At 47.0% G+C, this 25401-nt stretch overlaps 1 protein-coding gene across 1 annotated transcript in view; it reads right to left on the reverse strand.

Annotated features, from left to right (window-relative positions):
* The window catches only part of LOC146822633 (dynein axonemal heavy chain 5-like), a 971002-nt gene that overhangs the window by 36471 nt on the left and 909130 nt on the right, over nt 1–25401 (reverse strand). The window contains exon 74 of the mRNA XM_085606815.1: nt 17051–17259. Coding sequence (XP_085462941.1) covers nt 17051–17259 — 209 coding nt within the window. The remainder of the gene's footprint in view (nt 1–17050; nt 17260–25401) is intronic.

Consider the following 25401-nt stretch of genomic DNA (forward strand, 5'->3'; position numbering starts at 1 on the left):
GAGTAACATTGTGTGAAAGGGCTTTGTGAATAACAGGCAGGCAGAGAGGTGTGTGCACAAAGAATAGACGTGGTTTCTAAATGGGTGTCGGGTTTAGGTTAATTTTGAAGTAAATAGCATATTTGCATAGACCATACATCACTGATTCCTGGTTAGACTGGAGACGTAAGGGGTAATAATGAGGATAGAGTTCAAATGTCTGAGTATACTTAGAAAGTTATTATATCAAAGTAGTAGGATTGAAGTGTATTATAAAAAATTTAAAGGAAAAAGTAAAAAAATATGGAAAAAAAATCCATTCAAGAATAATGTGAGTTTCTTACAAGTCTTGGAGATTCCAGTCCAGAAGTTCTTCAGCTGCTTGAGATGCGTAATGTTCCAAGAGGCTATTGTTGCCATTGTGTGAGAAAGCGAAGCGATCCAATTTATATCCTCGAAGGGACAGTAATGTTCATTGAATGTTGGAGCGGTAATTTGAATGGGCAGGCAATCGGCGATGTTGTGAAAGGTCGCACGTTGCAGGAGATCTTCCGCGGCTGCGCAGAAATCCCATTGCGCTGCGATTCCTTTTTGCATTGCATTCGCGATTGCTCCGCTGCCAGAACAATCACGTTCATAGTTTTCAAGATACTCCATTACCTGCTGGATATCTGGAGCGATTGTTGAGATGTAGGCAAGGCATACATCCATTCGCCAGTCGAATGGGCAAGTTTTGCAATCAAATGATGGTTGTACGCATATTGCATAAGTGTAGATAAATGTTATGTTCTAGCTAGCTCCGATAATAGATAGAGGCAGGCAGCAGAAAAGTTTTTCTGTTTTTTTACAGTATTGATGTAGCTTGGCGTAGAGGTGTATTCTGTCGGACATAGTTGTTACCATAGAGAGCGTAGCCATTTCTAGAAGTAGAATTAGTAGTAGGATGGCGGCAAAGAGGGTGAGAATTATGGGCACTATTCCTGTTATTCCAGAGATGATCGAAAGAATGTCTGAATGTAGTCTGGTATTAAAAGAAGAACAGTTTGAAAGCGTGCTAGAAGGCTGTAGGAGACCGTGTTAAAAAAGTGTGCCAGACCTTGAGTGTGACATGTGTTGAAAATTGTGTAACAATTCACAACGTTTAATGGGAGGTTCGTATTTAAAAGGGAGTGTATTTTACTTGAATTTCGTGGTATCTGCAGTCGATAAATTTCTTTTGCAGAAGTGAGGGACACTTCTGTTGTGAACAAAAGCGCTTTCAGTTTGGTTTGTTTAATGAAATCTGTTCTCAAAGTAGGGATTGAAGGCCAAGTTGAAGTTTGGGAGTTAGTTTGTGTGGGTGGGAATAGACATTGCCACAGGAAGTTACTCGGTTTGAAACAGTAAGGACATACGGTATGCCAGCTCACATTCCGTAGGAGTGCATGTTATTGAGAAGCAGATAACTGCAGTTAGAAAGCTGTGTGAATGTTGGTCTTATTGTGGGAGTTGGCGTCCTTTTAAGAAAGGACGCAAGATTGGGGGCTGTAAGCTTAGAAGCGCTGTGTAGTTGGACATTCTTGGATAGTAATGAATGACTGCCATTGTGGTCGCACTTTTCACCTGTGAGAAAAACTTCTGTATGCTCCTTAAAACAGCGATATGTAAATGGGAGAAACCACAGCTCGTGCATAAACGCGCTACTTCATATAATCACATACAACATTACAAACAGCAAGTACACCTAGCAGACACAACAACACTACGTACTGTGAGAACCATGGCTAGCCATGTACACAAACCAAACATGGCATGGCACCTCTGCCCCACAATGCAGAATGCGGGGAGAGATGGGAGCAAAGTATGTGCGAAGGTGGCAAGTAATTCTCGATTATAAAAGTATACAATGCAAAGCCTTGAGGGGATGTGCTGGACAGACTTGAGTATGCAGAGCATAGACATGTACATGTTAACATACACTGATGGTCTATTGAGTGAAGTGGACAGTGGACGCAACCATGATAGTAGTCAGTAGGGAAGATTACGGAATGGTAGTGCGTACGTGTCTCCCCCCCCAAATGTTTAGGGAAGTGGGCTGGCTCGCCGTACGCAAGCCTATTGTAGGGGTATGAATAAAAGGCACGTTTCTTTGGGTGTGGTTCTCTTCCGGATTGGCAAATGTGTCTGCCAGGTCTGCGCAGCTTACACCGCCATGAGGCTGACGCTGTGAGCGAAGGTGGGTGCGTGAATGATGCTCTCAGCCTGCTGGTACTCAGAAACCGCCATGGCCGCTGTGACGCATATATGCCCCACAGTTCACTTTTCAACACCGTTGTATGTGAAAGAGCGCCGACCACGTGCCAGTGGAAGGTCCTGGGCCGAGGTCTGCGAGCTCGGAAGGCTCCTGAGATTAACGCTGGCTACCACGACACAGGCACACAGAGCCCAGCCTGAGGCCCAGGAGCGTGGAGTGCTCTGTATAATAGTAACACAGTAGTCCGACAGGTAACGACAGTGGAAAGGTGTTTTGATACCATAGTGGACGATGTTAGAACTGTATCTGAGAATGGAGATGAAGGTACTCCCTTCGACCAGCTGCAACCAACTCTGGGTCCCAACAGTGGAATGGTGTCTTGATCCCATAATGGACGATGTCCGATATTACCTGCTGCTGAGTTTTCAGAGAACTCCCTCCGTTGAGGTGCATCACACTCTGTGCTTCCGTAGCTAACTGCTGTACAGGATTATTGGGCTTTGTTGACTGCAGTCGGTGGAGTGCACCGCGGTATAGAAGGTCCGAACAATGAAACGGGATCTTGATTCTATGATTGAGGATGTCAGAAGTTAAAGTCTTTGATGATTTCGGTGTACCCCCTCCGATTAGGTGCAATCAACTTTGGGTCCCAACAGTGGAACGGTGTCTTGATCCCAGAATGGATGATGTCCGATATTACCTGCTTCTGAGTTTTCAGGGAACTCCCTCCGTTGAGGTGCATCAGACTCTGTGCTTCCGTAGCTAACTGCTGCACATGATTATAGGGGTTGGCTGACTGCAGTCGGTGGGGTACACCGCGGTACAGCAGGTCCGAACAGTGGAACGGTGTCTTGATATCACAATGGACGATGTTAGAACTGCATCTGAGAGTGGAGATGAAGGTACGTCCTCCGATCAGGTGCAACCAACTCTAGGTCCGAACAGTCGAACGGTGTCTTGATCCCACAATGGACGATGTCAGAACTGCATCTGCGAGTGGAGATGGAGGTACTCCCTTTGACCAGCTGCAACCAACTCTGGGTCCCAATAGTGGAACGGTGTCTTGATGCCATAATGGATTATGTTAGAACTGCATCTGAGAGTGACGATGAAGGTACTCCCTTTGACCAGGTGGAACCAACTCTATGTTGCAACAGTGGAACGTTGTCTCGATTCCACAATGGAAGATGTCCGATATTACATTCTGCTTAATTTTTATAGAACTCCTTCCGTTGAGGTGGATTAGACTCTGTGCTTCTGTAGTTAACTGCTGCACATTATTATTAGGCATGGTTTATTGCAGTTGCTGGAGTACACAGCGGTACAGCATGTTCGAACTGTGAAACAAGGTCTTAATTCTATGATTGAGGATGTCAGAAGTTAAAGTGTGTGATGATTTTTGTGTATAGCTTCTGATGAGGCGCAACCAACTCTAGGTACCAACAGTGGAATGGTGTATTGATCACACAATGGACGATGTCTGACATTACCTGTTGCTGGTTTTTCACACAACTCCATCTGTTGAGGCGCATCAGATTCTGTGCTTCTGTAGTTAAGTGCTGCACATGGTTATTGGGCTTAGTTGATGGGTACTGCTGGAATACACCGCGGTAGGGCAGGTCCAAACAGTGAAATGGGGTGTTAATGATATGATTGAGGATGTTAGAAGTTACAGTTTGTGATGATTTCTGTGTACCCCCTCCGATGAGGTGCAAGCAACTCTAGGTCCCAACAGTGGAATGGTGTGTTGATCCCACAATGGATGATGTTAGAACTGTATCTGAGAGTGGAGATGGAGGTATTCCCTTCTACCAGCTGCAACCAACTCTAGGTTCCAAAAGTAGAACGGAGTGTTGACTCCACAATGGATGATATTAGAACTGCATTTGAGAGTGGAGATGAAGGTACTCTCTTCGATCAGGTTCATCCAATTTTAGGTCCCAACTGTGGAAAGGTGTCTTGATCCCACAATGAATGATGTCTGATATTACCTGTTGCTTGCTTTTTTCAGAAGTTCGTGTGTGGAGGTGCAACACAGTCTGTGTTTCCATAGCTAACTGCTGCACATGATTATTGGGCTTGGTTGACAGTAGTCGGTGGAGTATACTTTGTTACAGCAGGTGCAAACAGTGAAATGGGGTCTTGATTCTATGATTGAGGATGTCATCAGTTAAAGTCTGTGATGATTTTTGTGTACCCCCTCTGATCAGGTGCAACCAACTTCGTGCTTACGAATCCAACTGTATGTGGCTGTGAGTTGTGAATGACCACTGGATTTGGTGTAGACTGCAGTTCGCAGGGGTCACAATTTAGATTGCGTGGTGATTGTTTAATGACAGAATCCAATAGTTAAGTAATTAGAACGTCTATTGAAACATACAAAATATTGTTTTGGTATACTTGCTTCAAGACGTTTTTTTATATCAGTTATAGGTTTAGTGAAATGATCAAATTTATCTTGGAAGTCCAAAGGAACAGTGAATAGTGTAGACTGTGGAGAGATGAAATCCCAATTCGAATTGTTTTGATTTATTCATTGTAGAGTTCTCTGTAATTTATGTTGTTTTATTTTGTAAAGAAGGCGTGAGAAAAAGTATTGATGGTTGTGTGTGTGAGTACTACTTTTAATTAACAATGCAGACAGTAGTGTTCACAATTCAGATCGAGTTGCTATTGTAGATGATGCAGTCCTGTAAGAGAAGAGATTGCTGTAGTGTGCTCTGCCTGCACCACTCATACGCATCATTGCAGTTTTCGCACACGTTTTCTTTGCTTCTTGTATTGCAAACTGTAGAGCTCAAGTCAATGCTACGTGACTGTGGGCCCTTGCTACGCTCTCTCTGGCCTATACTGCAGACTTCAGTGTTCACATTTGACATTGAATCGGTATTGTAGATGATGCAGTCCTGTAGGAAAAGACATTGCTCCAGTGTGCTCTGTCTGCACTACTCATACGCATCATTGTGGGCTCTGCACACTTTTTTTGGTTTGTGTATTGCAAACCGTAGAGCTCAAGTCAATGCCACGTGGCTGTGGGCCCTTGCTGACCGCTCTCTCTGGCCTATACTGCAGACTTCAGTGTCCATATTTGACATTGAGTCGGTATTATAGATGATGCAGTCCTGTAGGAAAAGACATTGCTCCAGTGCGCTCTGTCTGCGCCACTGATATGCTTCATTGCAGGCTCCGCACACGTTTTTTTTGCTTCGTGTATTGCAAACTGAAGAAGTCAAGTGAATGCCACGTGGCTGTGGGCCCTTGCTGAACGCTCTCTCTGGCCTATACTGCAGACTTCAGTGTCCACATTTGACATTGAGTCGAAATTATAGATGATGCAGTCCTGTAAGAAAAGACATTGCTCCAGTGCGCTCTGTCTGCACCAATGATATGCATCATTGCAGGATCTGCACACGTTTTTTTACTTCGTGTATTGCAAACTGTAGAGCTCAAGTGAATGCCAGGTGGCTGTGGGCTCTTGCTGACTGCTCTCTCTGGCCTACACTGCAGACAGCAGTGTTCAGAATTCAGATGGAGTCGCTATTGTAAATTAGGTAGTTCTGTAGGAAAAGACATTGCTCCAGTGTGCTCTGTCTGCAGCACTCATACGCCTCATTGTAGGCTCTGTAAACGTTTTTTTTTGCTTTGTGTATTGCAAACTGTAGAGGTCATGTCAATGCCACGTGGCTGTGGGCCCTTGCTGAACGCTCTCTCTGGCCTATACTGCAGACTTCTGTGTCCACATTTGACATTGAGTCCGTATTGTAGATGATGCAGTCCTGTAGGAAAAGATATTGCTCCAGTGCGCTCTGTCGGCACCACTCATATGCATCATTGCAGGCTCTGCACACGTTTCTTTTTAGTTTGTGTATTGCAAACTGTAGAGCTCAAGTGAATGCCATGTGGCTGTGGGCCCTTGTGACCGCTCACTCTGGCCTACACTGCAGACAGCAGTGTTCACAATTGAGATTGAGTCGCTATTGTAGATGAGATAGTCCTGTAGGAAAATACATTAACTCTAGTGTGTACTGTCTGCACCATGCATATGTATCATTGCATGCTTTGCAGACTCTTTTTTGTTGCTTCGCTGATGACAAACTGGGTAGGTGAAGTCACTTTACGTATCTGTGGGTCCTTTGTGACCGCTCTCTATGGCCTACACTGCAGACAGCAGTGTTCATAATTCAGATTGAGTCGGCACTGCAGATGATGCAGTGTTGATGGCAACAGATATTGCTCCTAGTACGGCCTGTCTGCAGCACGCATTATCGGTGGCTGTGCACATTCTGAATGCTTTTGATGCGGTTATGTGAGTGCACTAGAACTGATGGAGCGTTTAGGATATGATCTTTTTGTGTATTATTTCAGCTCTATTGATTGTGTGTCAGTATACCACAAGTTGTTGTTCTTTTACGATGGAATTATTTCTGTATTATTTCACATCTACTGTCCCTACCTTACTGCAGCATAAATTATTGATTATTTTAATATTGAATCTCTGTGTGTGATCCAATGATTACTGTTGTAGTTGATGCTAGCAGCAACCATTGTCTGAAGGCTGGTTTAGACTTACCGCACACACATCCAGCACAGACGTCACTGGATATTTCACCATGGTAATAAAACGGAGTCGAGCGTACGTGCCCGTATCCACTTCCACTATCTATCTGTGTCCATGTGTTCATTATCTATGCATGATACTGTCTCTGGGTCGTACTATATTACGTTGTGTTGTGGACAGCGTATTGAACCATGTGACCTGTGGTATTGGAGAACATTTCGGTAATGTAACTTTTAGGTGTATGGGTATCATAGGTGGAAGGCTACTTTACAGAGCATGAATATTGATGAAAATCATGGTTGCATGTTGTGTGTAGTGTAAGATATGTGTATATTGCAAAAAGTTTTGAACAAAGCTCTCTAAGCAGAAGAGGTGTGTGTCATGAAATGCAGTACAGATATTGACTAAAATGGGTGGCGTTTTCGAACTATTACAATGGGAAATGTTATGAACTAATGAAATGCTTTTTTTTTTATGGTTACATGGCAATCACGCAGCCAGTGCGCAATGACACCGCACCCGATGTGATTTTGAGAAAATATATTTATTATAATATAAGTTTATTAGAGTTAGAAATATATAACTGTTTAAAATATTTTTAATTATCGCTTGCAGTCATATACACTTTAAAGTTTTTTAGATATAGTTTTGAGACAAACAAAAATGAGGGAATGGCTTATGCGGCACGAAATCGTACGTCTATGATGTGACACAGGGCGTGGCAGCGTGCACTCGTCGCATACGCAACATGCAGCGGGCACGACCCTATATGTACATGACGCAATGCGTGGCTTGGTAGTGCGTACCCGTCGCATACCAAAGTAGCAGCTGGCGCAACCTCATATGTACATGTTGTTACACAGGACGTGGTGCCACAAACCCGTCGAATACGAAATGCGCATCATTTAAATGTGGTGGACAGGATTCGCGTGTTGATCGAACTTGGTAGACTACCGGTACGGGACTGTAGTTTTCTCAAAAAAAGGATGATAGAGTTGCAAAATTTAAAAAAAACTATTTGAAAAAATATAGGTTTTATAAATATTAAAATATGAAATCAACATTTAAAAAACCTTCGAAATTCACTGAAAAAACCATAGGTTTTACAGACGTTATAGTTAGAAATAAGCATTTAAAAAAACCTTAGAAATTCACTGAAAAAACCATAGGTTTCAGGGACGTTATAGTTAGTTGGACATTTGACTCATATAAATCCAGAGAAATTCGCCTGTTATAGTTAGTTGAGCTAAATTGCATAAATTGAAGGAGAACGGTTTGACGCTTAAGGTTGGGATAATTTCACAGAAAGGAGTTAGATTTGTTTAGGTTGCACCTTATTGAAAGATGGTTTAAAGCCCAAGCCTGACTTGGTAAAGATGACCATGGAGAGGGCAGTCCCGCAAAGTAAGGAAGAATTTGATTCTTCCCTGGGATTAGTGAAGTTTTATAGCAACTATGTGTGGAAATTTTCGGAAAAGACAATCAAGTTACATGCGTTACTTAAAAGAAATGTGCAGTTCAAGTGGTGTGATGAATGAGATGAACAGTTTGTTGGCTTGAAGGAGGAATTACAGAATGCTCAACGTCTGAAAAGGTTTTGTCCTGAATATGAGAATATAATTTGCACAGATGCAAGTGTAAAAGGATTAGGGGCAACTTTTATTCAGTGGAGACAAGGTGGGTTAAGACCTTCGGAGTGTAGGTATTCAGTGATTGAGCATGAGGCTCTTGCCATTTTATGGGCAATAAGGAAGTTTAAAAAAAATTGTGGGGCAGGAAGTTTACTTTAAGAACAGATCATAGGCCTTTTAAGGAGCTGTTTATGAAGATAACGGTAGACAATGTTTCTAACAGGATTGCTAGATGGGTTGTGGCATTACAGGAATATGAGTTTCAAGTCATTCACATCCCAGGGAAGAATAACACAGCGGCTGACTGTTTGTCCAGGATGGTAAAGATGGATCATTTTGAAGTAGATGAAGAATCCATTGATGAGGAAATTGTGTGTGTGGTAATGGAAGGTGTAATTGGTGAAGAAGATTGGAGAAATGAAGTTGGTAAGGACAAGGTTTTGTTAGGTATGGTGCTTAAGTTAGAAAATGGCTGGGGTGACAAGAGATTATTAGATAGTGAGGTAAAATTGTATTGGTGTGTCAGGAATGAGTTATCCAGTGACAATGGTTTGTTTTTTAGAAGTACTAGATTAGTGCCTCCTGGTGTTGTGAGAGAAAGGTTGATACAAATGGCGCATGAGAACAGGGGGTATTTTTAGATCTAAGGAGCGACTGAGAGTAGATTATTGGTGGGCTGGTATGGAAAGAATAATCAAGAGAAAGGTGAGAGAGTGTTTGGAGTGTTGTATGGGTGACTATGTAAGATGAGAGAACAACTCATGGTGGTGAGGAATGTGACGAAGAAAGCTCGGAATGAAGTGTCTGGAGATATTTTGGGACCCCTCACCATTAATAAGAACAAGAAGTTTATAATTGTGTTGGATTTCCTGTTGGCTCGAGTTGATGACTGTTAATGAGGTTATGTCACAGAAGGCGATCGAGTCTCTGATGCAGGTGTTTGCAAGGGAAGGCTTACCAGAATCAGTGCTGATGGACAATGGAGTGCAGTTTACTTCAGTTGCAATGGAGGAGTTTTTGTGCAGGAGAGGTATTGTACATAAAAGGTCTGCGCTGTCCCAACCCATAAACCAGTGGTACTGTGGAGAGAATCATTTGCACCATTAAGGAGGCTATACAATTATCAAGGCGTGCTGGTAAGGTTTGGATGTCAGAGGTATAGAAATGGTTGGAAATTTACAGAGTGACACCCCGTGGAAGCACAGGGAAGAACCCATTTGAATTGTTGAAAGGCAGGAAGGCCAATTCCGTGTAATCTCTAGCATGGATTAGGAGGTGCAGCGGTATGGATGAATATGTTGAAGATGAGGGGTGGAATAGGAGAGTATTGGAAAAGGTGTTGGCAAGCTAAATTCACACTGACAAGAGGAAAGAAGCCAAAACAGTAAATGTGAAGGTGGGGGATGTAGTAAAGGTGAAAGCACCTGTTACACATGGACCGTTTTCTAAATATAGTGTTCCATTGAAATGGTGTAAAAATGTGATAATGCGGTAAGACTGGAATGCAGTTGAATTTGGAATCTTAACCGAGCGGTCAAAGTCACCATAGAAGGTTTATCGGTCCAAGGCACATGTGTGGAATCAAGAGATGCATTGGATTTCAAGCAAGGAAGGGGGAGTACTCCTTGGAGGGCTGAGAAATGAGAGAGAAGATCCACCAGGAAATGTGATGACTTTTTGATGTATAGATAGCCTCTTGTGAGGTCATGGACCATGTATTATAGTTTGTATGTTTTTTGTGTTATTAAGAGGAGGAGATGTGTGGCATCCTGGCATTTTAGCAGGTACACAGAAACGTAGAGTGTATGGCCTGGAGTGTTCTGTATATTTATCCTTGATGTGTGGAATGTTAAACGGTCAGTTGAGACCTGCTGTTTGGAGGAGATGGAGCCATAGATGTGGATACAGTCTGCATTACAGAATAAACCTACTTATTCAACATACACCCTGAAACGGAGTCTTTTATGGAACACCTCACTACCCAATGTTTTGGTTTGAGAATGGTAGAGAAGACTCTTCTACTGTCAGCTGGTGACCTACCACGCTTGTTAAGATCTCTCTCATGCCAAATGTATGTGCTAATACAATAATGTATTATATTTATTTCCGTCGTGCTCTGTAGCTCAGAAGACAATTGGTATCAAGATTCTTTACATAACAAACAAAACAGTAAGGAAGGTGATATCACATTGAAGAGCCAGTTCAAAAATGTTCAGCTCGACCATTTCTCGCTAGAGGGTTTTTCGTAGTTTCTGGATGGTAATGACTGGGTAATGTTGAGTACATCAAATAGTACGAGCTAAAGGACAGTTTGTAAAAGGGAAGCAGTCATTTCTAAGAATATTTGCTCTAATATTCTATAATCACGCCGCCACCAAAATATACAAACACTGACATTCCTAAACTTCCGTTTTATCATCTGTCCCTGAATGACGCAACAAGACCTCCAAGAGGAACCTCAAATGTTCTCATCTAATTTACGAGGCTAAGTACATTGGCCCTCTGGTACACTAGAAATGCGAATGTATGACTTTACAACACATGCAATTACTACACATGCCTTTTCGACACAGCCTTTAACATGCAGATGCCTTTACCACACGTTGTAAGTATAAGTAAGATAAATATATATAATTTGTACTTTTTTTTTTTTTTTTTTTTTTTTGCAAAAATTGTTATTAAAACAATAAAGCAGTTACAAGCATGGGCCTACAACCACCAGGGCCGGCCGCTAGACTCAGAAAGGATCGTACATTAGTTAAAGCAGTAGGCGACACCTGGGGCCCAGCCCCGTAAATGGCTCAGGATAGCTCGAGAGAAGCAGGAGACATACATTTAACATAAATAACAACAAAAAACAAAAGGCGAGGCATACGGGCAAAAAGCGTGTGTCAGGCTACATCCGGGGGACTTTTACTCCAAACCTTCAATTAGCTATCAACAGGAGGGAGTACTGAAAGATCGGGGGGGGGTAACGGGAAAGGAACATCTATATTCGATTATTACAATCAGTCGCAAGGAACCATCAAGGGTCAGGGGGACAAGGCAATATCGGTGTCCACTAGGGGGGGCGTACAGATACCCCCACGATACACGTTCCATTGCCCCCAAATTCTACCCCATGCCCCGGGTTTACCGCGGGCCACATATACCGTCTTCTCCCTGAACATACACCAGTCCATGTTTTCCTTCCATACTGACACGGTGGGTGGCCGCTGGGAGCCCCAAAGCTGCGCTATATCCCTCTTAGCAATCATGTAGCCCAGGGCCGCCCACCGAGTCTGCGCCGCATTATAATCATTGGGCTCCCACACATTCAAGACACAGCGACGCACCTCCGGCAGCAGCGCCACCCCGGTGACTTGTCCCATGACCCCATGAACCCGACGCCAGTATTCCGCCACCTCCCGGCACTCCCAAAGGATATGGAGAAAGGTGGCACTGAGCCCACACCCCCGCTTGCAGAGCCCATCTTCCGAGAATCCCATCGAGACCAGACGGGGGCCCGTCACATACACCCGGTGGAGAATCTTTAACTGGACCAGGCGGAGACGGGCTGGAATGGCGACTTCCTTGGGGGACGATAGTGCGGACTGCCAGTCCTCGTCGTCTAATTCCACCCCGTCCCCCGTCCACGTCTCCCGAAGGCGCACCAATAGGTCAGCCCGATTATTAATGAGTTTTTTATAGATTAAGGAGATAGTACTGTCGGGAACATGACCATCAAGTATGCGGTCCTCGAGGGGCGAAGAGGCCGGGATCTTGGTCCCCTCCCCAAAGACAGAGAGCAGGGCATGCCGAACCTGGGCGTATCGGAAGAACTCCTTTTCCGTGAGTTCGTATTCGCTCTGGAGCGCCGCGAAGGTCTTAACCGCGCCCTTCATCCATAAGTCTCCCACTCTACTGATGCCAATCGTGTCCCAACGGTCAAACCCCTTCGTTGTCCAGAGGCTTCCCAGTCGGTCGGAGGCAAATAAAGGAGTAGCGCATGTCAGTCGCTCACTCCAGCCCATGGCTACATTGGCCGCCTTCCAAATCCGTACCGCGATCTTAGTGGGGCCCGTCAGGGTCCGTCCAGCCGAGCGGGAGTAAAGCGCCCTGTTATAGTTACCGCCGGGAAGCAGGAATTTATCCATCTCATACGCCGGGTTCAAGCCAGGCGCATACGTGGCATGGTTAATGGCTGATAGCTGTGAGGCCCAATAATACCTGCGAATGTCGGGAAGCGCGATGCCCCCGTCGTACCAGGGGAGAGTGAGTTTGGCCAGGGCGATACGCGCCCGTCCGTCCCACACCAGTCTCCTCTGCAGGCTCTCTACTTCCCGAAAGTAGGCCACTGGAATGATGTCGAAGGAGTTCTGAAGTGCATAGAGGAACCTGGGAAGGGACATCATTTTAAACAATGCGGCCCGACCCAGTGGGGACAGGGGCAGCCTACACCACCGAGCCGTGTCTTCCCTCAAACGCCGAAGTGGAAGCAGGAGATTGTGCTCATAGCGAGCTACCGGGTCCAGCGAGATGTGTATCCCCAGGTATTTAAAGCCGGACAGAGATATTTGGATCGGAAGCCGAGGCGGCAGGAGAGGGGGGCCACTGGAGATAGGATAGACACAGGATTTAGACCAGTTAATCGTGAGACCCGAATTTCTCCCGTAGGAAGTCAGAACATCGAAGAGAACGTTAAGCGACTGCCGCGGCGAGGTAAGATAAAGGAGGATATCGTCAGCATATAACGAGACCCGATCCTCAAAGCCCGGGGCCCACCGGATCCCCCTGATCGAGGGCTCCCAGCGGAGCCAAGCGGCGAGTGGCTAATTTGTACTTTTTAAATAGCTTTCATATACATGTATACATTTGTTTTTATAACCTCCCCAAACCCTGATGTTTTTTTTTTTACTTCACTCGTAATCTCCCTTTACCACTATCCACCCCAAAAGCCTAAAATTTACCATTACCTCCCTTTATCACGGCCTACCCCTAAAACCTAAAAAATATCCTTTCCCCCTGTTTCCACTAACCCTTTACTACTGTCCACCTCTAAACCCTAAAATTACCCTGATCTCCCTTTCCCACTACCCTTCCCTAAGCCCTAAAATTGCCCTTACCTCCCTTTACCAATACCCACCCGATAAACCCTCAAATTAAACTAACATCCCTTTACCACTAATCAGCTCATAGCCTAAAAATTACCCTCACCTCCCATTACCACTACCCACACCTAAACATAATAAGCATGTTATTTAAAAAAAATATGTGCATGCTATGGCGGCTCCTCTGCTAAGGCGGAGGAACGTCGCCCCACTGCTTTCGGCAGTGGAAATAAAGGAAAAATAATATTATAATAACTGGTTGTTATTATCATTTTATTTGTTCCTGCTGTGGCTTGGCGGGCGGGGCAGGTCTGCTCTTCTCTCGGAGAAGGGGAGGAGTAGTGGCATCCTACCAAGTGCACAATGACTATGTAGTCATGTGCACTTTGCATGCTCTCCATGCAGGCCGCAATATAGCTTGTGTGGAGAGCCTGACCAGGCCCCATTCCCTGGCTGAGCACAGAACCACGGCGCTCAGACCAATCACAACGCTGCATTGCAGCATTGTGGCTGGTTATGGGAGCCCGTTCTGCTTTCTGGTTCCTGGGGAGTGGAGGGACGACAACAAGGGACAATGAGGAGCTGGAAGGAGGTATGGTACTTTTTTTTTTCTTCACTTTGCCCCCTTCCCCCTCCTCGCACCCCACCTTGCCACTCCTTATCCATGTCATTCGTCACTGCGGTAGAGGCACTGCATGGTAAAGTCTGCGTTGTAAAGGCCCTGCATGGTAAAGTCTGCGTTGTAAAGGCCCTGCATGGTAAAGTCTGCGTTGTAAAGGCTGTTTCTTCTAGAAAACATACCCTTTGTCCACTGCATTGTCTGCCTGATTATTTTCAAACTATTTTCTGGACACCCCTAACCCTGGACTGCCTTGTATTTCACATATAATGGGATTGAAACTAAGCAAAGTTGAGAAGAACGAGAAAGGAAAGCGCCCAGATTACACGAAGGTCTCCCCTGAGACTCGCAATTGATCTCATAAACGAGGGAAGGATCTGACAGACCGAATAAACTACAAACCAATTTCAGGAGCAGGATTAATGCTGCAGAGCAATGAGCGCATTACTGCACATTCCAATTGTCTAGAAAGTCAGCCCCAAAGAGATGATTATTTCTGAGACATAATTTAATAGGTTGTTATTACAAATCCTAACACACAAGAACAATAAATTCAGGATTTTACGATCATACATTTTGCTGTTACTGGCCACTGGTGCATTCTGATCAGCCATCCATTTCTCTTAGTCTATATAATAATTCCCGGAGCTATCATACGTAACACCTTTACAGAGAAGTGCTGGATATTTTTTTAATGCTACACATTCTAAGAAGAGGATACCTTGAACGTGACCACCATACAGGCTTAGGAAAACTATATGTTTGCATCTTTCTGTATCACAAATATCCCACTGGCTCATCCTCGCAGGGACTGGGTGCATCTCAGGACTCACAGCAGGCTCTGGCATACCCTCACCCCTCAAGGGGGGGCCCACGTGACACAAGGCCTGCCAGCACTTGTGAGGTGGGCAATATAAATGAACTATTTGAGGCCCTTTTCAACAATTTGAAGGGATGTCATTCATTTGTGTAACGTTTGTCCACTCTATATAACATCATAGGCAATAATCCGAAATCATTTAAAAGTCAGCAAAAAATACAGCCTATGCATCAGTGTCTAATTAAGCAAAATAAAACTTTCCCCAACATCTGTCCTTGTGTGCTCAGCATTAGTCAGCCACCAGCTTAAGAACCCCTAAACTATCCCATCATCTACCAGCCCAACACATTCCTACCATTAATTGCGAAGACGGTCCACAGACATTGCCCAGTTGCCAACATTTCATACACAAATACAGGAAAAATGGAGAGGCAACAATGTATTTGCTTCACGGTGAATCAAGTTTGCATACGAGTCAACTGGATGCGCGCCCATCCTGTGACCTGCCCATTTCCCCTCAGGCCTCCGCACACCACAGTTCTGAAGGTGTTAGATTTCATACGCTGACCAAACAACCCACGTGTCGTCATGAGGCAGACACAGAAGTACCAGATCTCCAGTGGTAAAAACAGTGAGGAATAATAGAAGCGTGCAATGTGGTATAATAGACTAATCTGTAACTGAAACCGAGCTCAGCCACTGAACCAATTAGGGGAGCACCCGCAACGCCCCGAGTCTGGTGATGGACCTAACCAATTATGGTTAGAGGAGATCATAGCCAACCCCCAAGTTTAACCACTAGATCAAAAGTAAAAAGTAGCGTTTTTGTCGAGTGGTTGGTCTCAATGTGGACAGTTAATTAACAATCAATCGTTTGTTTATTAATCATCATCGAGGGCAATGGTATAGGCAACAGGTTCATGCTCATGCTTCAATGCCATGATCCTTGTGAACAGGAACACATGCACCCAAGACTGGTTTGAGCACTGGTTGGGCCTCATCAGGGAGGTGCAGTGTGAGTCTCTCTGGCACATGGACATGGGACTCAACTTCTCAGCATCCGCATCGCTACATAGCTCAGGGCCATGGCTACGACTGAGCTGCATATGAATGTGCCTGGCCTGTAGTGACGCAATGACAATAACATGGACCAGAATGAAGCCCAGACTAAATTACCTGTGGCTGAGTTTCATTCCAACAATTCATCCATTGCTTTTTGTTTATCTTGATTTATCAACAATCAGTATGAGAAAAGCCTAATGTGACGTCCCACACTAACAGCATTGTCAAAGGCACTTCTACACGTATTAATCACTATAAACCACTCTAACCCATCCCATGTAGGGGGCAATAACCACTCTTATGCATCCTGTCTGTTTTTAATGATGTCCTTCCCTTTCCACTAAAAAAATGATAATCGCTTGGGAAGGTGTTTGAGTTTTTTTTATCCTTTCACACTGCATCACACTCCTTTCTCCCTTCCAAAAGGACTCCCGGGAAACATAGGGGGCCAACTTGTCACTAGAGGATTTCCAGGAGAAATTAAAAATGCCTCATGATCATTTACACCCCCTTGCCCATTTCCCCTCTGATGTCGCTCTGGTCCCTGCTTAGGGGCCGTTTAACAAGCCTCTCTGCTACATGAACAAGGCTGCAGCAGAATGTGGCCATGGATTCGCCGCTAAAGGATTCCCTGCTAAAGGATTCCCTGGCGAGTGAGGGTGGCCGATGATGAAACATGACAGCCCAGGTGGTGTTATGAGGCCATGTCTTACAAATTTTGAAATTCCCCGGCCTATCCTTGTCTAGGACACAAGTTGACATCAGTGTCCACAACATATAGGTAATTCCCAAGACAAGGCTCATATTCTAATTTTGGCATTCTAGTCGCGTTTGCTACTTGGGATTTACAGTGCATTGTGGGAGAATAGAAACGCAGGCAGCCAATTCCTTCCTCTCGTTCCCCTGACCCCCTTCATTTAGGGGATCATTGGTCATAGACTTCGACATGTATCTCAGATATAAGTCAATCAACCTTATCTTTATTTCATTCATAACGTGTCGCATATATAAGAACAAGATACTAAGCTGGGTGGGACGCTTTCGATTTTTTACTTTACCTGTGGGTTGAAAAATCCTGTCATCCAAAACTGATTTGGGCGCCCCTCAAACAGCCAGGTGTGAAACTGCTGATTTCTTTCTAGGAGCTCTGTGAACCAGAAGCCCAAGGTCGCCGATTCCCAGGAAATCTTGAACCATAGTTTTGGAATCCTTGCATCGTACATGTTATCTAGAGCATCCCTCAAGTCTTCAGACATTATAATTGTTCCTGGAAGAAAAGAGAAATATTTATCATTTTTTTACCTTGTCTTACAAATGTTTTCATGGACCACCTCTCTGAGCCACCAGTTGTCTTAAATCTGAAGGTGGTAAGCAGTTTTATCAACGTGTTCCTAGCAGCAATTTAACATAACATAACATGTGTACTTGCAAAGCGCACGTTCACCCGTGGGCATCTTGGCGCTCAATAACAGATGATTAATGCTTCCCGACTCATTGGTACTCATTTTATGGACCTCAGAAAGATGAAAGGCTGAGTGAACCTACCAATATTTGAAGGTTCTTAGACATTCATAGGATTAGTGTGAGAGGTTGTCCTGGTATATGCTGTGCACCAATTAAAGTGGACACCCTGTACCAGTCCAAACAACCCTTATAGTGATTTAAGAGGTCAAAGATAACCTTAGAAAGCTATCCAAGTGGTAGCTGTGGAGAGCAGCCTTCAGGCTTAGTCTTGAAGGAATGATAAGCAGATTGTTTCACCAGAATGTAACCTCACAGTATTGATTAAATGAAAGGAGAACCACACAGTAGTTATACAAATGTGTATTTATTAGTATAACACACTAAAAGTATGACACAGTTTCTTCTACACGAAGATTCTCACCAAGAACACAATACTGTAGCACAGAAACAGTCGTAAGTAGCACTAATTCACAGTGGGCTCCAGGGGGAGACCCCAACCATATACTAAATTAGTGGTATAAGAACCACAACTCGAGTCAAAACAGCGTCTAAAGGATGTAGAACCGCTGGGACCCCAAGGAGCCACCCAAGATGAGTAAGTAGGGACCCCACGGAGGACGAGTGCAGTGTGGGATTACAAATGCGTGCGCATTACAATTCTATGGGAGAGTTGCGTTGCAGTTCTAAAGCTTAAGTGGACTTCGAAGAAACCCCACGGAATTTAGGAGGTTGGTGAGCCACTCCACCCGTGGATACCGTAGTACCAGAGTAATCTATCCCACGGAAGCAGGGTGCATAGGTTTGAAGTGGTGTCGGAAACCGCTGTTGATCTCTATGGTGGACTTCGAAGAAGAGCAACTGCTGGGAAGAAGAAAAGTGTCCATCGGAATCCAAAGGTGGATTCTTGTTGAAGAGTACCTTAAAGCAGAGGGGACAGAGTCTGGGTCACTCAGGAGTGACCAGGGGCTCGGTAGACGAATGCCCACTGATGTCGGGTGCTTCAGGTGCGTTGAGGGGGTTCTTGACTCTGCAGCCACCAGGTGCAGGAGATGTCGAAGACAACCAGGAGCGGATACGAGCTGTCCCACAAAGGATGTCAAGTACTGAGGGGTCAGTGTCCAGCTGGAGCACCAACAAGCCTTGGCAACGGCAACCCACGCAGAAGGTCAAAGAAGGTTACGGTTTGTACCAGCAAGGTCCAGGAGACTCACTAAACACAGAGGAGTCAGGGCAGGCCTGGAACAATCAGGGGGGGCCAAGAAAAGCAAAGATGACTCTCAAGAGGACCCACAGGCCGGAGGCACAGTAGTCGCGAGGGGACCTCAAGCAGTTTCACAAAGCAACAGCCCTCTGAGCACTCAGTGTGAGGAGATTAAAGTTCTTTGGTGGAAATGGTGCCAGAGGTTGGGGCTACTTGGAGCCCAGTACATTTGTTTGGCAACACCAAGAAGCATATGCACTTGCAAAAGTACGCAGTGCACAGGAGTACTGGTATTGCAGCCCACACAAGGGATTCTGACCTCAAACTTGCTGAGAGGGAAGCTCAGACATCGGGGGACTAAGAAACCCACCTCCTGTGTTGCTGGAACCTTCGGAGTCCGTAGGAGGTTGGGCGCATCAGATCGGTCAATTGTGATGTGGTGCCTATGGTTGCAGGGGTGTGGTTCCTTCACTCCAAGGGAGATATCTATCTTCAGTTGTCCTCGGTGCTCCACAGGTCCTGCACGGAGCCTGTATGGTGCATGGGCATAAACGATGCTTTGGACAGAGTGGAAGTCGAAGTCAGGCCTAAACAAAGTCCAGAGTGTCCTGACTGTCGAAGTTCAGTGGTGTCTGGTTCAGAATCTTGTCCACCTCGAATGTAGGGTCCTACAGCCAGGTAAGCCCTTTTGTACCCATGGGAGAGTGTTGGACAGATTCAGGGGACCCTCCCAAGGGAGGGTCTGGACAGTGAGGAGGTTACTCCCATGTTCATTGTCCAGATTCACGCCAGAGCAGGAGCCAGCGGCTCCCAGGACTGGGTTTAACTGGACTATGCACAGAGACACCAATTGTACCCCTCATGCAGACTTTCGGTCGCTGGCAAGCGCACACACCCAGGCCTAATACACTAAATTCTGTCTGGGAGGTGGTCACACCTCCCTGTGACAGGATGCCTATTGTTCTGCTTGGCTCAGCAGCAGGAGGGCAGAAATGTGTCTCTGGTCGACAACAACCATTTTGGGCTGCCCGGGACTAGAAGGCTGGTACCGGGAACACCAGGACCCTCACAAAGCTTGTTTCTGAGGGGTGGAATCAGAGAGATCTACTAGCCTCTTCCATGTTTTTAAATTGGTCTGTCAATACCCTGCAACTGGCTCCTTTGTCCATCCACGTGTCGTATGGATGTAGCTTGCATGTACATTTTAGTGACACCAGAGGATGTATGTAAGGAGCATGTGCAACACAGGTGGCCATAGCCACACTGGTCTTAGAGCGTACTGTTGAAATGCACATATACTGTGTCTAACTTTAGTTTAAAGAAGGATGTTGGGACAAGAATGTCTCTTGCTTGGTAAACAAGTATGTACACTCGCCGAGTGCCCGATCACATGTGAAACAGTTATCATGACCTTTGGTGTGGCATCAATCTAATGTAGCGCGGGTGCAGGGCCCTAGGCCAGTGTGGGGTAATGAAAGGTTCAGAATCTGTCTGCAAAATCAAATGGTGAAAAAGTGTACCCGCATAGTGAGCATTGGACTACTGTCCATGCCCTTAGTGCGTCACAGAAAGCAGTGGTGGCAGCATACTGTGCTTTGTGAATCTTTAGTGTGACCACATCTTTTCCTCTGAGTCAGAGAGAGGCAGCCTATTCACCCCTTTCATGTAAAGTTCTGCTATAATATGAAACCTAGAACCTTGCTTTAACATTATGTTGGAAACAGCCCACTCCCACTCCGCAGGGTGGTGGTGGACTCCCCGAACACACTGTGGTAGCTTGGCTCGAGTGGTCAGGAAACAGGCGCAGTGCTAAGCATACAATATACCCATACAAGAACCATGCGTGCATCCGTTCCAAAAACGACTCTACACCGTAAAAATTATGAAAATATTCTTTCTTTATCTTTTTCTCTTAGTTGCTGATTGGAAACATAAATAGGTCAATCACAATATACAAGTTTCAATTAGTGCAGGTCAAATAAATATTGGCTGTTTGATGAAATAAATAGGGGTGATCATAAATAACAGGGCATAAATACAAGTGCAATATATACAGACAATTAAATACTTTGAGGCAATAAATACTGTACCAATAAATATTGTACACCAACAAGTCCTGTGGTCCTATAAATATAGTGCAGCAATAAATAGGTAAAAACTCAATAAATACAGTATCCCCAATAAATAATTAAAAGTATACAGCAACCCTCATATAATCAGATGACACTTCAATTCTTAAGGGCTGATATGGCCCAGGCACAGCTTGTAGGGTTGTGGAAGGCTTGAGGGGGGCTACTCCCTGGCTGGGACAAGGCTGAGGCCTAATCTGAGGTAGATCCAAGGGGGGTATACCAGTGCCCTGGCTTTCTCTCTCCACACAACCTCTCTAGGTTAGTCCCAGTTCACCCCAGGCACAGTCAGGTGGGTTTCAGCACCTCCCTAGCCCCTTAGAGCAGTCTCTCAGGTCTCCACAGGGCCTTAGGCGCCCTCTACTCCACTTACTGCCCTTTTTCTGATGTTCCGACGCCGCTGGAGTCGTGTCGACGCCGTGAGGCGGTTCCGGTTCGGTCTCGGCGGCCTCGCCACAATGTCAGTTCTTTGACGACGCCGGCAGGCGGTTCCGGTCCGATGTCGGTGGCCTCGGTTCGATCTCGACCTCCGATTCGACGGCGTCGGGCAGTCTCTTCACGATGTCGACTTCGGGCGGCTCCGGTCCGATGGCGCTCTCGGCTCCGATGACGTCGGCCGGCCTGGCCTCGATGTCGACTTCCGGCGACTCCGGGGTGCGATCCTCACCCCCGACCTCCGGTGCTCCTCCTCACAGGCTCCGGGCGACTCCGGAGTGCGATCCTCACTCCCGACCTCCGGTGCTCCTCTACCTCGGTCTCCGACGACTCCGGAGGGCGGACTTCACTCCTCCGATGACGCCGCTCGCTCGACCTCGGTTCACTTCCTCCTCGACCTCTGGTATTCCTCACGACCTCCGTCGGCGCCCTCTCACGACCTCAGGCGGCTCCGGGTACGACGTCTGCTACTTCAGTCAGCGCCGCTTCTCCACCTCGGGCTCCAGGTCTTCAGGCTACTCGACGCCGGACTCCAGGGAAACCAGTTCTCAGGTCAGGATCTTGCTGCTTTCTGCTTCTAAGGCCTGTTCCTGCTGTTCAGGTCCTTAGGATGAGTTTTTCTGTCTTCTTCCCACACAGGGCTATAGGCTGGGATCCATCAGTAGGGACAAGTATCAAGGGTGGGTTTATGGACCCCACTCCAGGCACAAGTTTCCACCCCTGCTGCTTCACTCCTTCCTCCTTCACTGTTGTGCTCCTCTCTCTTCACCAGTCAGGTGCCAACTGCCAGCTCCAACTGCCAACACTCTGTCTTAACCTCCCAACATTCTAAACGGTCTCCAACTGTCACAGAGTTCTGGAATCTCCTGGAATGTTCTGGAAGGTGCTGGTAGGTTCCAGTGGATGCTGGTGATGTCACAGGTGGCCACCATTTTGTGCTCCAGGCCCTCAGACAGAAGTTTCAGGGGTAGCTAAAATGGCTCCCTGAATCTGTAGCAACACGAAAAAGTCTGGTGGTTCCCAAAAAGGAAAAATTCAAACAGGGTTTGAGGCAAAAGTGGGACAAAATAAATAATGATGAGGAGGGACCACCCAAAGGGCTGACAGGTCTAACACGCGTCCCCCCCAGCTGAAAGTGGGGAGAGCTACCCAACCCCTTGGGAGTTCTCATCACTAAGGCGGAAATACCTTGAGAGACCGTCTGCATTGGCGTGGTCCACTCCAGGCCGATGTTCCACCTGAAAGTCCATCCCCTGTAGGGAAATAGACCACCTCAACAACTTGGGATTCTCCCCCTTCATTTGCATCAGCCAACGAAGGGGTCGGTGGTCGGTCTGAACTAGGAAGTGCGAGCCAAACAGGTATGGCCGCAACTTCTTCAGAGCCCATACCACTGCAAAGGCTTCACGCTCTATTGCACTCCACTTCTGTTCCCTGGGAAGTAGTCTCCTGGATAGGAAGACCACGGGTTGATCCAGACCCTCTTCGTTGAGTTGCGATAACACTGCCCCAATGCCATGTTCTGATGCATCTGTCTGGACAATGAACTTCTTGGAAAAGTCTGGGGCCCTTAAGACCGGGGCCTCGCACATGGCTTTCTTCAATTTCTCAAAGGCTTGCTGACAAGCCTCCGTCCAGACTACCCGTCGAGGTTGTTTCTTGGACGTGAGCTCCGTGAGAGGGGCTACGATGGTACCGTACCCCTTCACGAAGCGGCGATAGTATCCCGTGAGGCCCAAAAATGCTCGGACCTCAGTCTGTGTCTTGGGGGGTTCCCAGGCCATGATGGCCTCGATCTTCGCCTGGAGGGGTTGCACCGTTCCCCTACCCACCAAGTGTCCAAGGTACACTACCGACCCCTGCCCGATCTGGCACTTGCTGGCCTTGATCGTCAATCCAGCTTGTCTCAGGGCCTGGAGAACAGCTTGCAGGTGACGCAAGTGATCCTCCCAGCTGTTACTGAAGACGGCTATGTCATCCAGATAAGCAGCAGAGAAACTCTCCATTCCGGTGAGGATCTGGTTTACCAGGCGCTGAAACGTGGCAGGTGCGTTCTTGAGCCCAAAGGGCATCACACAGAACTGGTAGTGGCCATTGGGCGTGGAGAAGGCTGAACTTTCCCTTGCTCCATCAGTCAAAGAGATCTGCCAGTACCCCGAAGTAAGGTCAAAGGTACTTAGATATTGGGCAGCTCCCAGCCGGTCAATTAATTCATCCGCCCTAGGGATCGGATGTGCATCAGTCTTTGTCACTGAATTCAGTCCCCGGTAGTCCACACAGAACCTCAGTTCTGGTTGGGCACCCGGTGGTGCAGCCTTCGGTACTAACACCACCGGACTGGACCAGGGGCTGCTGGAAGGTTCAATCACTCCTATCTCCAGCATCTTAGTGACTTCACTATGAATGCTGGCCTTCACCTTGTCTGACATCCGGTAGATCTTGGACTTCACAGGTGGGCTGTCTCCTGTGTCCACGTCATGGACGCACAGGTGAGTCCTACCCGGGACAAGGGAGAACAACGCAGAGTACTGCCCCAGGGCCTGGCGACAGTCCTCCTGCTGTTCAGGAGTTAGAGATGGGGAGAGAATCACTCCCTCCACCGACCCATCCTTTTCCTGAGACGCAAACAGATCAGGGAGAGGCTCGCTTTCCACGTCCTCTCCTCCGTCAGTCACCATCATCAAGATGACTTCGGGCCTCTCGTGGTGGGGTTTGAGGCGGTTGGCATGCAGCACCCGCAGGGGCTGACGAGGGGTCTTCAGGTCCACCAAGTAGGTAGCCTTACCCTTCTTCTCCAACACCTCAAAGGGTCCTGACCAGCGATCCTGGAGGGCACTAAGCTCTCCTGGTTCGATCACCCACACCTTCTGGCCAGGCTCCAACTCCACCGGGTGAGCGTTGTGGTCATACCACGCCTTCATTACTGCTTGGCTGGCTTCCAAGTTGTCAGAAGCTTGCTTCCACAACTTAGCCATTTGGCTCCGGAAGGCCAGCATGTAGCTCACCACATCCTGGGGGAGCTTTCTGGGAGTTCTTTCCCATCCGTCTCTCACCAGGTTAAGAGGTCCACGTACAGGGTGCCCATACAGAAGCTCGAAGGGGCTGAAGCCCACTCCCTTCTGTGGCACTTCCCTGTATGAAAAAAGTAAACAGGGTAGGAGGACGTCCCATTTCCTCCGCAGGCTTTCAGGCAGACTTCTGATCATGCCTTTTAAGGTTTTGTTAAACCTCTCCACCAGACCATTGGTCTGGGGGTGGTAAGGAGTTGTGAACCGGTAGGTCACTCCACACTCCTTCCACATTGCCCGCATATATGCTGACATGAAGTTGGTCCCCCTGTCGGACACAACTTCCTTGGGAAAACCCACTCGGGTAAAGATTCCCATCAGGGCCCTAGCCACAACAGGTGCTGTTATGGTCCTCAGAGGTATTGCCTCTGGGTACCGTGTGGCATGATCCACCAGAACCAGGATGAACCTGTGACCAGCTGTAGTTGGTGGATCTAATGGACCCACAATGTCGATGCCCACCCTTTCAAAGGGGGTGCTAACGACAGGAAGTGGTTCCAGGGGAGCTTTCAGCTTCACCCCTGTTTTCCCACTGGCTTGGCAAGACACACATGTCCGGCAGTAGGTATCGGACGACACTTTCATCTGAGGCCAATAAAAGTGTGGGACAAGACGGGCGAAGGTCTTGTCTTGCCCCAGGTGTCCTGCCAATGGTATCTCGTGAGCCAACTCCAAAAGGAAGGCTCGATAACGTTGAGGAACTACCAAGGCTCGTGACGATCCATGTAGGGGTGCCTTGGGTTCACTGTAGAGGAGGCCATCCTCCCAGTAAACACTGTAGTTCCCTTCAACGTTCCCTGCTGCCTGGGCTTCGGCCTGTCGCCTCAGCCCCTCAAGGGTAGGGCACTCCCTCTGGCCCTGGCAGAATTCCTCCCTGGACGGGCCTCCCTCCACGTGCCACTCGGCCGGGATGGGTAGGTCCTCCAGGTTGGTAACGTCCCCCTCCGCAGACTCCTGGTCCACCACCTCCGGTGGCCTATCCGTCCTACGGGGTGGAGACGCCGAGGCAGGCTCCTCCTGTCCTCGGTTCTTCCCTTGACTGGCAGCTGGCTGGGCCTTTGTTCCAGGCTCCAGCCGAAATGAACTCCCTCTTCGGGTAGTCTCGGACCTTG

Source organism: Triturus cristatus, chromosome 5_2 (assembly GCF_964204655.1).
Source record: "Triturus cristatus chromosome 5_2, aTriCri1.1, whole genome shotgun sequence".
In the NCBI taxonomy this organism is placed as follows: Eukaryota; Metazoa; Chordata; class Amphibia; order Caudata; family Salamandridae; genus Triturus; species Triturus cristatus.